The sequence below is a fragment of the Sinocyclocheilus grahami genome, unplaced genomic scaffold (assembly GCF_001515645.1).
Source record: "Sinocyclocheilus grahami isolate Dianchi unplaced genomic scaffold, SAMN03320097.WGS_v1.1 scaffold1543.1, whole genome shotgun sequence".
Classification (NCBI taxonomy): Eukaryota; Metazoa; Chordata; class Actinopteri; order Cypriniformes; family Cyprinidae; genus Sinocyclocheilus; species Sinocyclocheilus grahami.
This window is the reverse complement of record NW_015506722.1, coordinates 3383-19205: the sequence shown is the minus strand read 5'-3', so window position 1 is coordinate 19205 and position 15823 is coordinate 3383. Positions and strand designations below refer to the sequence as shown.

At 38.9% G+C, this 15823-nt stretch overlaps 1 protein-coding gene across 1 annotated transcript in view; it reads left to right on the top strand.

Moving 5' to 3' along the window:
* Positions 1–2173: 2173 nt before the first annotated feature.
* LOC107571041 (scavenger receptor cysteine-rich type 1 protein M130-like) overlaps positions 2174–15823 on the top strand; it is a gene marked incomplete at its 3' end in the record, with an annotated part of 16386 nt that continues 2736 nt past the window's right edge. Inside the window, exons 1-13 of the mRNA XM_016257325.1 lie at positions 2174–2483; positions 2937–3236; positions 3324–3635; positions 3855–4166; positions 4874–5188; positions 5272–5595; positions 5672–5989; positions 6074–6376; positions 6482–6553; positions 6700–7014; positions 7100–7321; positions 10426–10509; positions 10618–10647. Of these exons, the coding sequence (XP_016112811.1) occupies positions 2174–2483; positions 2937–3236; positions 3324–3635; positions 3855–4166; positions 4874–5188; positions 5272–5595; positions 5672–5989; positions 6074–6376; positions 6482–6553; positions 6700–7014; positions 7100–7321; positions 10426–10509; positions 10618–10647 (3217 nt within the window). The remainder of the gene's footprint in view (positions 2484–2936; positions 3237–3323; positions 3636–3854; positions 4167–4873; positions 5189–5271; positions 5596–5671; positions 5990–6073; positions 6377–6481; positions 6554–6699; positions 7015–7099; positions 7322–10425; positions 10510–10617; positions 10648–15823) is intronic.

Here is a 15823-nt window from a genome sequence, read left to right as displayed (position 1 = left end):
ATAGAGGTCAGTGGGGAACAGTGTGTCATGATGCCTGGGATTTGCCTGATGCTGCAGTGGTGTGTAGAGAGCTGGACTGTGGAGAACCTGTAGATGCTCTGGGTGATGCTCATTTTGGACCAGGATCAGGACGAATCTGGATGAGTTTTCTTATGTGTAGGGGTTCAGAGTCCACACTAAAGAACTGTGGGTCAGGAGGATGGGATAGACACAACTGTGATCACAATAAAGATGCTGGAGCCATCTGCTCAGGTAAAGTACTGTATACTCTAAGTAAAATCTGTGTTTGCACTTACTGGTTTATTATTTAAAAAAAAAAAAAAAAAAAAATGTTTTTACATTTATCAGTTATCACTATCTTGAGTATCTGTAAATGAAAATGTTTTGTTGTTGTTGTTGTTAATTTTGTTTATATGTGTTGTTTTATTTAGAAGTCAGGCTGGTTGGTGGTTCTCGCTGCTCTGGGAGGTTAGAGATACTTCATGATCAGACGTGGATGTCAGTGTGTGACGCTGCCTTTGACCAGCAGGATGCAGAGGTTGTGTGTAGAGAGCTGGACTGTGGGGCTCCTTTACCGGTGCTGGGAGCAGCTGCTTTTGACAAAGGAGACGCTCAGATGTGGACACAAGAGATTCAGTGCAGAGGAAATGAATCTCAGATTCACCTCTGTCCAACAACACCATTACATGAAAACAACTGTTCTCATGAGTTCAACATTGGTTTGCTGTGTACTGGTAGGAGTTCAAAATGCAACAAAAAAATTTTTTTTAATTAATTTCATTTTAGTTTCCACTTACTTTTCCTATTTCCTTTCTGTGTTTCTTACATTGCTAGACGTAATAAATGTGAGATTGGTAAATGGTACCAGTCGCTGTGCTGGTAGAGTGGAGGTTCTTCATAGAGGTCAGCGGGGAGCAGTGTGTGGTGCTGGTTGGGGTTTGGCTGATGCTGCAGTGGTGTGTAGAGAGCTGGACTGTGGAGAACCTGTAGATGCTCTGGGTGATGCTCATTTTGGACTAGGATCAAGACCAGTCTTAATGAAAATTGCAATTTGTACTGGATCAGAGTCTACACTTAAGAAATGTGGATCCATACAATTGCCTGACAAATGTCTTGATAAGAGTGCTCAAGTCATATGTTCAGGTAAGTTAAAAGTTTTGTATTATTATAGAAAGCAGATGTGCCAAAAACACTAATTCCATGACTATTTTCACATTCTTGTCTGGTAATTGACATAAAAACCTGATTGAAACCTATGTAAAACCCAATAGCCCTGTGGACCTCATTGGCATACACAAGCAGTAGTCACAGCAATTCCGCAAGACCCCAAATTAACCTCATGTGCTCTATTCAGGACAGGGCCTTGGAGGTGGAGACATATCCTCTTATTTAACTTTAAAATAATGCATGATTTTGTTGGTTTGTGTTTACTTATTCAGAAGTCAGGCTGGTTGGAGGTTCTCGCTGCTCTGGGAGGCTAAAGATACTTCATGATCAAACGTGGATGTCAGTGTGTGACGCTGCCTTTGACCAGCAGGATGCAGAGGTTGTGTGTAGAGAGCTGGATTGTGGGGCTCCTGTACAGGTGCTGGGAGCAGCTGCTTTTGACAAAGGAGACACTCATATGTGGACACAAGAGATTCTGTGCAGAGGAAATGAGTCTAAGATTCACCTCTGTCCAACTAACTCCTCACACAAACATAGCTGTTCACATGACTACAGTGTTGGACTGGTGTGTGCAGGTTTGAGTCTTTTCCTTAAATAAACTGAAATTAGTTTAATTGAATGTCTCTTAAATCTATAATAAATATTACTTTCAGAGTTTTGTTTTCTTTTTGAGTTACTGTTTTCGTTCTTTCTGTCTTTATCTTTTTTTGGGGTAACATTTAGTATAAGGACCAATTCTCATAATTAACTAGTTGCTTATTAGCATGCTTATTATCAACATATTGGCTGTTTATTAGTACTTATAAAGCACATATTCTGAATGACCATATTCTACATTCCTAATCCTAACCCAATACCAACTTCCTTATTAACTACTAATAAGCAGAAAATTAGGAGTTTACTGAGGTAAAAGTCATAGTCAATGGTTTGTTAATACCGAGAATTGGACCTTAAAATAAAGTGTGACCCTTTTTACTTATCTCTCTCTATTTATTATATAGACAATATGAGAGTGAGGTTGGTTGGTGGCAACAGTCGCTGTGCTGGTCGAGTGGAGGTTCTTCATAGAGGTCAGTGGGGAACAGTGTGTGGTGTTGACTTTGATATGGCTGATGCTGCAGTGGTGTGTAGAGAGCTGGACTGTGGAGAACCTGTAGATGTTGTGGTTGATGCTCATTTTGGATCAGGATCAGGAGCAATCTGGCCAAATCGCAAGTTATGTACTGGATCAGAGTCTACACTGAAGAATTGTGGATCAGTACAATGGGGTTCATATCTCTGTGATCATACTAAAGATGCAGGAGTCATCTGTTTGGGTAAGCTGCTCCAATGCCCACTCTGTTTTATATTACTCATGATCCACCTGCTTGAGAAGGGTAGTTGAACAAAAATGAGAACACTTTATTTACTCACCCTCATGCCAGACCAAACCAGAATGACTTTCTTCTGTGGAGCACAGGGTATGTAGGTTTTTTCTTCTCCATAAGATCCTAAATAAAAAACTGAGTATGAGGCTTGTGCATTATGTTATAAAATGACATTAAAATTTACTTTTTGACTTTTTGTTTCTTCCCATTTTGGTGCTTTGACAGCCCCAGTCCTAATTTACTTGTATTATATTGAAAAGACTGGCCAGGATATTCTTTAAATATTCTCTCTCTGTGTTCCACGAAAAGAAAGGAATTCATAAAGATTTAACATGAGGATGAATTTCCTTTCAGTCAAAGCACATGCAGGATAGGCACATTTCTTATCTCTTGCTACTTCAGGTGCCAGACTTATTGGAAACTCCAGTTGCTCTGGGAGGTTAGAGATACTTCATGATCAGACGTGGATGTCAGTGTGTGACGCTGCCTTTGACCAGCAGGATGCAGAGGTTGTGTGTAGAGAGCTGGACTGTGGGGCTCCTGTACAAGTGCTGGGAGGAGCTGCTTTTGGCAAAGGAGATGCTCAGATGTGGACACAAGAGATTCAGTGCAGAGGAGATGAGTCTCAGATTCACCTCTGTCCAACATCCCTTTATAAAAACCATTGTTCAGATGATAATTTCCAGGGGCTGTTCTGTGCTGGTAAGGAATAAAGTAAAATGAGAGTAATATCTTTTTAATATTCTACATTTTACTCATAGTCTCTGTTTGTATTCTTCTGTGACTTAGATAGACAGAATGTGAGGTTGGTTGATGGTAACAGTCCTTGTGCTGGTAGAGTGGAGGTTCTTCATAGAGGTCAGTGGGGAACAGTGTGTGGTGATTTCTGGGATTTGGCTGATGCTGCAGTGGTGTGTAGAGAGCTGGACTGTGGAGAACCTGTAGATGCTCTGACTGATGATCAATTTGGGCATGGATCAGGACCAGTCTGGATGAGTGCATTATGTATTGGATCAGAGTCTACACTGAAGAACTGTGGGTCATCAGGATGGAGCACAAATGTCTGTACTCACAATTCAAATGCAGGGGTCATCTGTTCAGGTAAATAATTGAGTTATTTCTAAGCAATAACTGAAGTACTCCTAAGCATTAAGCATCCCCCCCCCCCAACTTCTTGGCCATGAATTTGTGTTTATGCAAATAATTATTGTGTTTTATGTGGAAAACTTTTTGTATACTAATATAGCTGTTTTATCTGCATTACGTCTGTATTATGTGTGTTTTCTTTACTGTACACTGTGCTTCATGCAATATAAACAGGTCATAAGCCTTCCAGACTTGCTGCTGGATTTCACCTGTGCTCTGGTAGGCTAGAGATACTTCATGATCAGACGTGGATGTCAGTGTGTGACGCTGCCTTTGACCAGCAGGATGCAGAGGTTGTGTGTAGAGAGCTGGACTGTGGGGCTCCTGTACAGGTGCTGGGAGCAGCTGCTTTTGGCAAAGGAGACACTCAGATGTGGACACAAGAGATTCAGTGCAGAGGAAATGAATCTCAGATTTCATTCTGTTCAATATCATCACACAAACACAACTGCAGCAGTGACAATAATGTGGGCTTGAAATGTTCTGGTAAATAATCAATATTCAGGGTCTTCAGTTATTTGTAAAGTAAGATTTATTATAATCAATCTTAAAGTAATAGTTCACCCAAAAAGGAAAATTCTGTGATTCTTTACTCACCCTGAAGTTGTTCCAAACCTGTATGTTGGTAACCAAACAGCTGACAGTAGGCCTTGACATCCATTGTAATGAAAAAATACTATGGAAGTCAATAGCTACCATCGACTGTTCGGATACCAACATTCTTCATTATATATACTTTTGTGTTCAACAGAAGAAACTGATACAAATTTGGAAGACTTGCAGGATGAGTAAATGATGAAAGAACTTAAAAATTTGAATAACCTATACAATCTCAGAAAAAAAAAAGTTCAAAAGCTGTCACTGGGGCGGTACCATTTCAAACGGCACACTTTTGTACCTAAAGAGTCCATATTGTTACCTTAAAGGTACAAAAGTGTAAAAACTTTATAAAAGGTACTGCCCCCGTGACAGTTTTTGAATTTTATTCTGAGAGTGTACCTTAAAATATATTATATTACAAAATTTATCCAAATAAGTTGTTTATGTTTTGAGTTGTAACTGAATGGTTATCATTTTTTTGACCCCTCTTTACATCACACACATAAAAAATATAATTTTCTCAATCAACATATGTTATATGATAGATATTGTTTTTATAATGGGCCTTGTAATGACAAAAGTTGTTTGTCCAGGTTACACTGATCTCAGACTGGTAAACGGCTCAGACTCTTGTTCTGGAAGAGTGGAGCTTCAGTTCTTCAATGAGTGGGGCACAGTGTGTGATGCATGCTGGGATATGAGAGCTGCCAGTGTCCTCTGTAGACATCTGAATTGTGGGATTGCTGTGTCTGTTGTGGGATCAGACTGGTTTGGAGAAGGAAGTGCTAAAATCTGGGCTGATGTGTTTGATTGTGACGGAAATGAAACAAAACTCTCAGAATGTTCCATCTCTTCATGGAGTCGAGCTGAAGGTTCTCATACACGAGATGTTGGAGTCATCTGCTCTAGTGAGGGGATTTTATTGAGCAAAAATGTTGAATACATATTGCAATATCTTGAAACATCTTAGTAAAATGCCACATCTTCTCAGATTCCCCTCTTGCTCTTCCTGACGGTCTGGTACAGTTGTCTGGAGAGAGACAGTGTGAGGGGGAGCTGGAAGTTTTCATCCATCAGGTCTGGAGGACAGTTTTGCTGGACTCCTGGAGTCTCACTGAATCCTCTGTGGTCTGCAGACAGCTGGGCTGTGGCTCTGTGCTGAACTTCTACGGCTCCTCTTCATCCAGTCCTGAACACAGTCATGAGTGTGTGACGGGCTTCCAATGCTCTGGGAGCGAATCTCATCTGGGGAACTGCAGCTCTCCACAAACTCTCAACTGCAGCTCCACACAACAGCTGTCAATCACCTGCCTTGGTGAGAACAACAACATCTGGACAGATTCTTCAGTTGTTCATGATCAATAATGTGTTTTTCTTTCTCTGAATATCAGGTCGCAGGTCCATCAGGCTGGTGGGTTCTGGGGGAGACTGTGCAGGGAGGCTGGAGGTTTTTCACAGCGGCTCATGGGGGACAGTGTGTGATGACTCCTGGGATATTAAAGATGCTCATGTGGTGTGCAGACAGCTGCAGTGTGGAGTGGCCCTCAGTAACCAGCAAGTACCAGCCTGGTTTGGTCCTGGTTCTGGACCCATATGGCTGGATGAGGTGGAGTGTGAGGGGAATGAGACGTCCCTGTGGAGCTGCTCTTCTCCAGGCTGGGGAAAACATGACTGTCAGCACAAGGAGGATGTAGGAGTTGTGTGCTCAGGTAAAGAGTAGACTGTTTTCTTTTTAACTTATTTTTTTTACATTTTGGGATTTTATAATAATATTTGTTTTCATTTCCTTCAAGATTTTAAGGAAATCAGGTTAACTGAGGGCTGTGAAGGGAATGTGGAGGTTTTCTACAATGGATCCTGGGGAAATGTGTGCTGGAACCAGATGGACAGAGACACAGCGAGTCTGATCTGTCAAGAGCTGAACTGTGGAAGATCTGGTGATTTTTCTGATTCAGTATCAAGAGTGAAATCAGCTACTAACTGGCTGGATGAAGTGAAATGTCGACCACATGATTCAAATCTGTGGCAGTGTCCATCTTTACCGTGGGGACAAAATGACTGTGATGGAGATGAAGTGGCCAAAATCACCTGCTCAGGTAAGACTGATGCAGACAAAATTCTGTGCCTGAAAAATTATAACAACAATGCATATAGAATAAAAATATAAGTGTAAAATATATTGACTTCATTTATAATTACAGAACAGGAGAGTCATGAGTCCCCTCGTAGCTATTTGACATGCTCTGCATCTTCCTACCAGAGACAGTGTTCAGGTAATTTCATTTGATGGAGAACATAAAGTCATGAGAGCTATATGCAATGTAAGTTGATAGTGCAATTTGATCTCAAGGCATGTAGCTGCCGCTGTTCTGACATAACTCTGTTGGCCAAAAATGTGTCATCTTGTCTGTGAATTTAGATCATGTTCCTCTCAGACTGAGTGGAGGGGAGGGCCGGTGCTCTGGGAGGCTGGAGGTGTATCATAACGCTGTGTGGGGCTCAGTCTGTGATGATCAGTGGGACATCAGCGATGCTCAGGTGGTCTGCAGGCAGCTGGGTTGTGGAGCAGCACTGAGGGCTGATGGGAATTCAGTCTTTGGTGCTGGTGAAGGTGTTGTGTGGCTGAACAGAGTCGAGTGCAGAGGGAATGAGATTCACCTGTGGGACTGTCCTTTCTCCCTGAAAAACCACACTGACTGCTCCCACAAAGAGCACGCTGGACTCACCTGTGCAGGTCACAGCAAAATACGAACAAATAGTATTCATTTTAGATCATTTTAAGACAATCATGATTTTGAATGTGTTTGTGTATTTGACAGATTTCACAGATGTGTCAGTGTCCACTACTCCTGCCACAACAACATCAGCTTCTCCTCCAGTTTCTCCTCCAGTGCGCTCAACATCAGTCTCTCCTCCACAAACTCCTCCAGCAGCATCTCTCTCCATCCCCCCAGTGCTTGTGATTGTACTGGGAGTTGTGCTCTTACTGCTCTTAGTGCCACTGCTTATACTGATTCAGCAGAACAGAGTGATGAGGAGAGGTAGGAGAGATCCAGAGACTGCCATATTGTGTCTTATTCAGTGTGTGATCAGTCAGGTGTTGTGAACTGACAGCAGGTTTGTCTTTCTACACTCACAGCTCTCTCTAAGAGGAGACACAGGACGACGACTGAGGCCATTTATGAGGAGATTCAGCACAGACCCATTAATAGACACGGTCTTTTCACTCAGAGGGGTGAGTAACTGTCATAGTGTCTGATGTGTTGAGATCATCAGGGTCATCACTTTTTTCAGAGGGGTGAGTGGAGTAAATCACACTAATTCATTTGTGGGAACTTGTGTGGGTCATTTGAAATTTTATAGGGTTAGTGTTTGTAACGTAGCCTAGTTTGTAAGTCGGGAAGGAGGAGGCGGGAACCAGCGAACATTTAAACAAACTTTAATAATAAAATAAACTCAAAACAGCGCGACAGCCCCTCGCGGACGACTGTCGCGCACAAACAAAACAAAATAAAATCCAGGCCTGGTCCTCTCTCGTCTTTCCCTGTCGTCACTCCTCCTTTGTATCCTTCCGGAGCTCCTCCGTGAGACTCGAGACCGGTGAATGGTGCAGGTGTCGCTCATTACTCCACGGCCTCGCTCCGTTCCCACGGCTCTCGGCCCCGCCCCTCTCGTCACAGTGTTATATTATACAAATGTTTTTGATTGTAAACATATTTCTAAAATTCTGCTTCCCAATAACAGGAAGTGTCATTTCTGAAGAACAGTACTCTGGGTATGAAGAAGCTGATGAGTTTCTTTCAGGTTAGAGGGATGAAGTGTAAAAATGTTACATACAGAAACGTGAAATTAATTGAAACAAATTTACTTAGCAAGTTAACATTATTCAATGTTACATATCTTGAATATAAAAAATACAAACAAAATTTCCAATGTAGAGATAATAATAAAGAATATTTAATTAGATTTTTTTTATATAACAATTTTTTTATTATTTTTAATGTTCATTGCAATTTTTTTTAAATTTTGTATTTTTAAAAATTATTATTATATAGGAGTCACACCTGACTACTATAAGGACATCACCACCACTTCAGGCCCAACAGGTCAGTGAATTTTGAACTGATCACAAGATTTCACTTAATTAACATAGTTAGCCTACTGGGTAAAATCTGTTTTGTTTTTTTCCCTCCTCTTTTGCTTTTAACTCATTTAGAAGAGCAACAAATCACACCCGAGAATTATGATGATATAATCACTGTTGATTTGAGACATCATGCTACAGGTTTATTTCTTTAATTATTAATATTATTTGACTGTGCATGTATATTATGTGTATTTTATTATATTATTGTAAATGATTTGTCTTTTGGTTGTCACATTTTATTTTTCTTTATTTTGTTGCAGATGACCTATCAGAAAGCTATGATGATGTTGTCATCATAAGGCAGTTTTCCATTAATCATGCAGGTGTGGGTCACAAATTTAACTTAAATAGTCTGGTAAAGTGTTTTTCTTTTCTTTTATTATAGTGTTAAATTACAAATTATATAGACTTCATTATTATATAATAGTTTTTATATAATATATTGAATTTTGTGAATGCAGTATTATTTTTGTTCATTTAATGATTGACACATTTATATCAGAGGGAGGTCTGGAAGAATATGACGATGTGAGGAATTTCAGCGAAGATGTGCGAGATTTGTTTGGCAGGTTATTTTGCTTTACGTCACTCTGAATATGTCTAGTTTTATTATCTAAAAATTCTAATGCAATGCAAACATTTGTTCTTGCTTTCAAACAGCAGACTATGATTATTTGAGGGAAGAGCCAGGAAAACTGGGAGGAACTGTTTAAATAAGTGACTACACCCACTGCCTCACATCCTGTTATATGTTTTAAGTGCTCTACACTTAAAAGTGTTGAATGTGCCAAATGTTGAATGTACCAAATCAATTACATTTAGACAAAGTGTTCTGCTTTTACAATAGACATTAGTAGAAAACATGGACATCAATTCAAAACATGCAGCAAACAAACTGGAAAAAATATAGAATAAATTAATAAAACAGACAGGGTGTTTAATTTGTTCTCTTGTATTATTATCATTTCTGTGATAGTCTTAAAAGCTCTATTATATCACTAAAGGTTTCCAGCTCAGGGTAATCATGCTGTGAGTTTCTGAGGGTCAGAAGCCCCTACAAGTCAAAAGGACCAACATGCTTTTAGATACTTTTGAAATGAAAGATTATTGCACACAACTCTTTTTGTAAATGTATTTTAAATGTATTTATCTTATGAGTGCATTTAGCAAAACAAAAAAAAACCACAAAAAAAGATTTTCTCTTTTCTGAGGTTTAGTTTCTTCAAAGATTAAACATTTTATTTAGACATCAATAATGTATGATGACAATGTTCCTGAAAATGTATCTCTTTATTAAAACTGCAGTACGAAACTGTTGCCTCTCTATCAGCATCCCTGCTTGAAACATACGATTGATTATTTATCTATTAATTACAGCTTTTTTAATGCTTACTTATAGGCATATGTCCAAAAAAATGTCATCTGAACATATCTGCCATATTTGTTTTGACCAAATGAAAACCTAAATGTTTTCAAATAAATCATGTTACTGAAGTTGAGATCTATTGATTGCTCATTCAGATCAGACATAGATCACAGAGCATTTGTGTTGAAACCAGATGGACAGAGACACAATGAGTCTAATCTGTCAAGAGCTGAACTGTGGAAGATCTGGTGTTTTGTCTGCTTCTACACCAAGAGTGAAATCAGCGCCTAACTGGCTGGATAAAGTTACATGTCGACCACATGATTCAAATCTGTGGCAGTCCATCTTCCCCCTGGGGACAGAATGACTGCAATGAAGATGAAATCACAAAAATCACCTGAAAAGGAAAAATATTGAGTCCCCCCCAGTGTCTCTCTCCGTCCCCCCAGTGCTTGTGATTGTACTGGGAGTTGTACTCTTACTGCTCTTAGTGCCACTGCTTATACTGATTCAGCAGAACAGAGTGATGAGGAGAGGGAGGAGAGATCCAGAGACTGGCATATTGTTTCTTATTCAGTGTGATCAGTAATGGGTTGTGAACTGACAGCAGGTTTGTCTGTCTACACTCACAGCTCTCTCTAAGAGGAGACACAGGACGAAGACTGAGACCGTTTATGAGGAGATTCAGCACAGACACAATCACTTCACTCAGAGGGGTGAGACATGAGCCATGCATCTCATTTAATAGCATTAATAAGAGGCTGTCAGACAGTTGATGTTCATCTATTATTAGTCCTGTTAAACCTCCATGCTTTAAACCACAGAATATCTGACAGAAAACCACAGAGCTGCAGGTGCATGTTTATACATGTGTGTGTGTGCGTGCGTGCGTGTTTGTCTCTGAAACCTTTCGATTACAGTATATTCTTGTCTTATAAACTGGTCATATCATTCACTACATGATTAAAATGGTAATGGCCTCATGGAAACAGCAATAACATTTTATTTCTAAAACTATTTTGTTTTGATGTTGAAGAGAGGGTGAATGAAACACCACTACTATGATGTCATAGCTGGTGGACTGAATCCAGATCGTGAGACAGGTGCAGTTCTGTACTATAGTAATTAGTACACAATTGTAATTATGTATGTTATTCTATAATCTATACATTAAAAAATATATATATGAATATATTAAGAACATATACTGTATGGTGGTATCTGTCTCATGTTTGTAGAATTTGTAATTTGTAGAAGACGCACCTTGTAGCAGTGATGATATCATCACAAGCCGACAAAACTCTGGTATTAAAGGGATAGTTCACCCAAAAATGAAAATTTGATGTTTATCTGCTTACCCCCAGGGCATACAAGATGTAGGTGATGATTTTTAACTCCAACCGTTGCAGTCTATCAGTTGTATAATGCATGGCAATGGTAACAAAATCTATGAGAGTAAAAAAAACATGCACAGACAAATCCAAATTAAACCCTGCAGCTCGTGACGACACATTGATGTCCTAAGACACAAAATGATTGGTTTGTGCCAGAAACCGAACAGTATTTATATAATTTTTTGAGCTCTAATACACCACTATGTCCAACTGTCTTTGGGCGCGCGCACAGCATCTGGTGTGTGAGGTGTGTACGCGCTCTGGCGTAGTTTACGTTAATGGGTGTGTTGATGTCCAGCCAAAGAGCAATCAACCATAACTTCAGGTGAGCAGGATCAAAAGTTGGGAATATGTGGAAAGTCACCACTCCCAAATGAGTTCACGCGAGAGAACGTAATCTTTTAGTTTTAAGTCGGTTTGAACAATCCAGATAAGCACAAGTAAGTACCAATTTGATTAGCCGTCATACCTACAATGTTTGTGGACTGTGTAAACAATGAGTGACGTATACGCGCGAGAGATCACTTCCGGTGTTTGCGTAAACTACGCCAGAGCGCGTACACACCTCACGCACCGGATGCCGTGCGCACGTATTAGAGCTAAAAAATTATATAAATACTGTTCGGTTTCTGGCACAAACATATCGTTTAGTGTCTTAGGACATCAATGTGTCGTCACGAGCCCCAGGGTTTAATTTGGATTTGTCTGTGCATGTTTTTTTTTACTCTCATAGATTTTGTTACCATTGCCATGCATTATACGACTGATAGACTGCAACGGTTGGAGTTAAAAATCATCATATGTGTTCTACTGAAGAAACAAAGTCACCTACATCTTGGATGCCCTGGGGGTAAGGAGATAAACATTACATTTTCATTTTTGGGTGAACTATCCCTTTAAAGGAATTTTTACTTATTGTTTTTTAAAGTGCATTTTCTAGCTGAGTACCTTTAATGTGATGCTCAGTACCAAAAAAAACAACAACATTTGTTCTGTCTCTATGCCCATGTGCATGTATTGGACATAACAGAGAAGTATGATGTAGTCATCATTAATGAACAGGACTCTCAAGGTGTAAGGGGTGAGTCACAGAAAATCCCATTTTGTTTTTATGATGTATTCAATATAAATTAATCATGATGATTTTATCAAGTTTAATCTAATAGTCTCAGACAGTCATGAGGAGAAAGAGATCAATGACACAAGCTGTGTTACACATTACAATGTGAGGTTTTATTTCAAGTGTATCAGAGGGAGAGTTTAGGAGGAGTAAGATGATGTGAAGAACAGCAATAAAGATGAGAGAAACCTGTTGAGTAAGTCTTTGTTTCCTTTTTTAAATTATTTAAAATATTAAAGACAACATTTCAGATTATATATTTACTTTTGTTTTTTAATGACAGACTATGATTATGTGGGGGGAGGAGTCAAAGAATGAGGGTGGGGATGCATGACTTAGAGGCCACACCCATTGCTTCGTTTTTTCATGAAATCACAATTTTACAGCTTCTAGAGCTGGGTTTAAATGATCTTACAGCTTTGGGTTTTAAATGAGTTTTTACTGATGTGTTCACTAGCTTGCATTTTGTAAAAATCAATTGCTTTACACAAGTTTAAAATTGCCATAGTACCATTTCTTTGCTTCTACTTTTCTTTTTTTCTTCAACATTCACATTTTAACTGTCATAAAAAACATGCATGATAAATGAATAAAGTCATGCTACTTTAATTTTTTTTCCTAGTAAACATTAATTCTGTGCTCTATCCCTTACTTGAAGTTGGAGTCAATACCCTGTTCTGTCTTATCTAATTAAACCAAATAAAGAAATTGGGTGCTTATTTACGTTAGCATTTTTTTTCTAAGCTTTGTTCATTTATGGTTGTTTAAGAATGAAAACATTATAACCAACAGGATGCTTGTGTAAGTTTTGAGTGGTGTTGTACAAGAATTAATACATTTACTGTGATAACGGCCCTGTCACAAATCGCACCCTAAACCCTCACGGTCTTCCTCTGAATCCACACTTTATGAACGTAATGCCGTTTTGACTGTTGGGTAAAAGTCTGCTGCAGAGCAGGCCTCAGTGCGGGCTCGCCAGAAGTGCGCATCGAGGGCACATAGCGGCCACAAATGGGATGCTATGCATTCACATTTTAACTGTCATAAAAAACATGCATGATAAATGAATAAAGTCATGCTACTTTAATTTTTTTTCCTAGTAAACATTAATTCTGTGCTCTATCCCTTACTTGAAGTTGGAGTCAATACCCTGTTCTGTCTTATCTAATTAAACCAAATAAAGAAATTGGGTGCTTATTTACGTTAGCATTTTTTTTCTAAGCTTTGTTCATTTATGGTTGTTTAAGAATGAAAACATTATAACCAACAGGATGCTTGTGTAAGTTTTGAGTGGTGTTGTACAAGAATTAATACATTTACTGTGATAACGGCCCTGTCACAAATCGCACCCTAAACCCTCACGGTCTTCCTCTGAATCCACACTTTATGAACGTAATGCCGTTTTGACTGTTGGGTAAAAGTCTGCTGCAGAGCAGGCCTCAGTGCGGTCTCGCCAGAAGTGCGCATCGAGGGCACATAGCGGCCACAAATGGGGCGCTCATTAGCACCCTTCTAAAAGTTGAAATGACAAATGGGACACCCTAAGGTCTTGTGGATTTAACAAACACACGGCAACCACTGTAAGTCTGCAAGACTGCAAGTGCACATGAAGTGTGCCATTGTGGATCGTCAAAAGTGATGCCAAAACATTTTGATTGCCCTGGTGGCTGACTGCAGTATTGCAGAACCCTCGCCCCATGAGCCAAACAAAAATATCAAATTACACTTCAAATAATTTTTTTTACTAAAGAGAGTCGTTTTACATAGTTTTTATAAAACGGATGTATAATAAGTTTGGTTTTAGTTATTGATACTATAAAAACAGGGTGTGGCGACATGATTGTGTGCTTGTGATTGAGTCTTAGGCGATTAGGCGGGACTTTTAAACTACTGCTCCACCTTACAATCACTACTGCGCAGACTCAGGCTTCATATGTCGTCATCAACGCAGGATGACAGCAGCCATTTCTGGGATAGTTTGGCTTAATTTTTCTACAGTGGAAGAAAATAGACATGTCCTTTTTTAAAGTTTATTGTCTGAAAGCTGAAAAATGCTGCCTTCAGAACAAAACACATCCAATGATTGTGGACACATCTCGTCCTGCTAAGATATTTTTATCTGATCTTTTGGAGGCATAGATCCTTGTGAGGGTAGCACCAATTTTAGCCTGAAATGAAAACGACTGTGAAGGATAGAAGTACTCAAATGATTGTACTGTTGTTTAACAACATACCGGTTGCTTGTCTGATGAAAGTCTTAATGCAAAAATCTTTTAGTAGAAAAAAGCTCCATAAAACAGTTTTGAAAGTTGTGAGTTTTGAAAATTACATTATCTAGGGCATTTATATACAGTACATGCCATTGTAAAAACTGTAAGTCTGCCTCTCACAGTTTTGTTTTCATCCACTTTAAATGAACTTAAATTCAATATCCTTTGCTTTCATTGGTAATCCCACTATCCTGTATGTTCAATTTTGTGCCGGTTGAGCTAAAAAAAAACATCTTCCAAACTTTGGTGGTCAGTTTGTGTGGAAATGTATGTTTTTTTTGTTTTTTTTTACTTTTCCACATTTGCTGTAATGTCGAGCAAGAAATTAGTATTGTAGTAATTAAATATTCGCTTAGTTATCACCAAAGCTCTCTCTATTGTCTTGTACATCATTAAACTGTTATACTGCCTCAAATGTCTGTCTGAAATCAATTTAATGAGGTACTATGTGTAAACGCCTGCCAAGTCATTGCCTGATAGGGCAGCCAGGGAACAAAAATCAGCTGCCTATGCTTTCAGACAGCCAATCAGTAGCAGAACTGGGGAAGTTCTGGTGTTGAATCAGCTCATACTCTAACTGGCTGGATAAAGTGAAATGTTTACCACATTGACTCAGGTCTGTGGCAGTATCCTTCATTTTGTGCACAGTGAAGGTGGACTGTGATGAGAATATACGGACATAATCTTGAATTCTTTGTGTGTTTTTAAGTAAATTTACTTTGACAGCAAAAGTACATTCATAATTAAATCGTTAACAGTACTGTTATATTGTGGAGGAATTAATCTGGTCCTAAAAATCGAAACAAAAGTGCTTTTAAATCTACATCAAATCATAAAATCATTTTTAAATAATTAAAAATAATTTAATTAATTAACTAACCAACCAACCTACAATTCTTTAGCCATCCTTATCCTGATTATTTATTTTTGTGTCTCTTTCTCGATTTCCCAGCATCCAGTAGCTCTGATGAATCTCGGGGCGATCCTCCATCTTAAAGGGGTCATATGATGCTGCTAAAAATAACATTATTTTGTGTATTTGGTGTAATGAAATATGTTTATGCGGTTTAAAGTTTAAAAAACACATTATTTTCCACATACTGTACATTATTGTTTCTCCTCTATGCCCCGCCTTTTTGAAACACGTAGATTTTTACAAAGCTCATCGGTCTGAAAAAGCGAGTTTTTCTCTGATTGGCCAACTATCCAATGCTTTGTGATTGGCCGAATACCTCAAGCGTGTGAC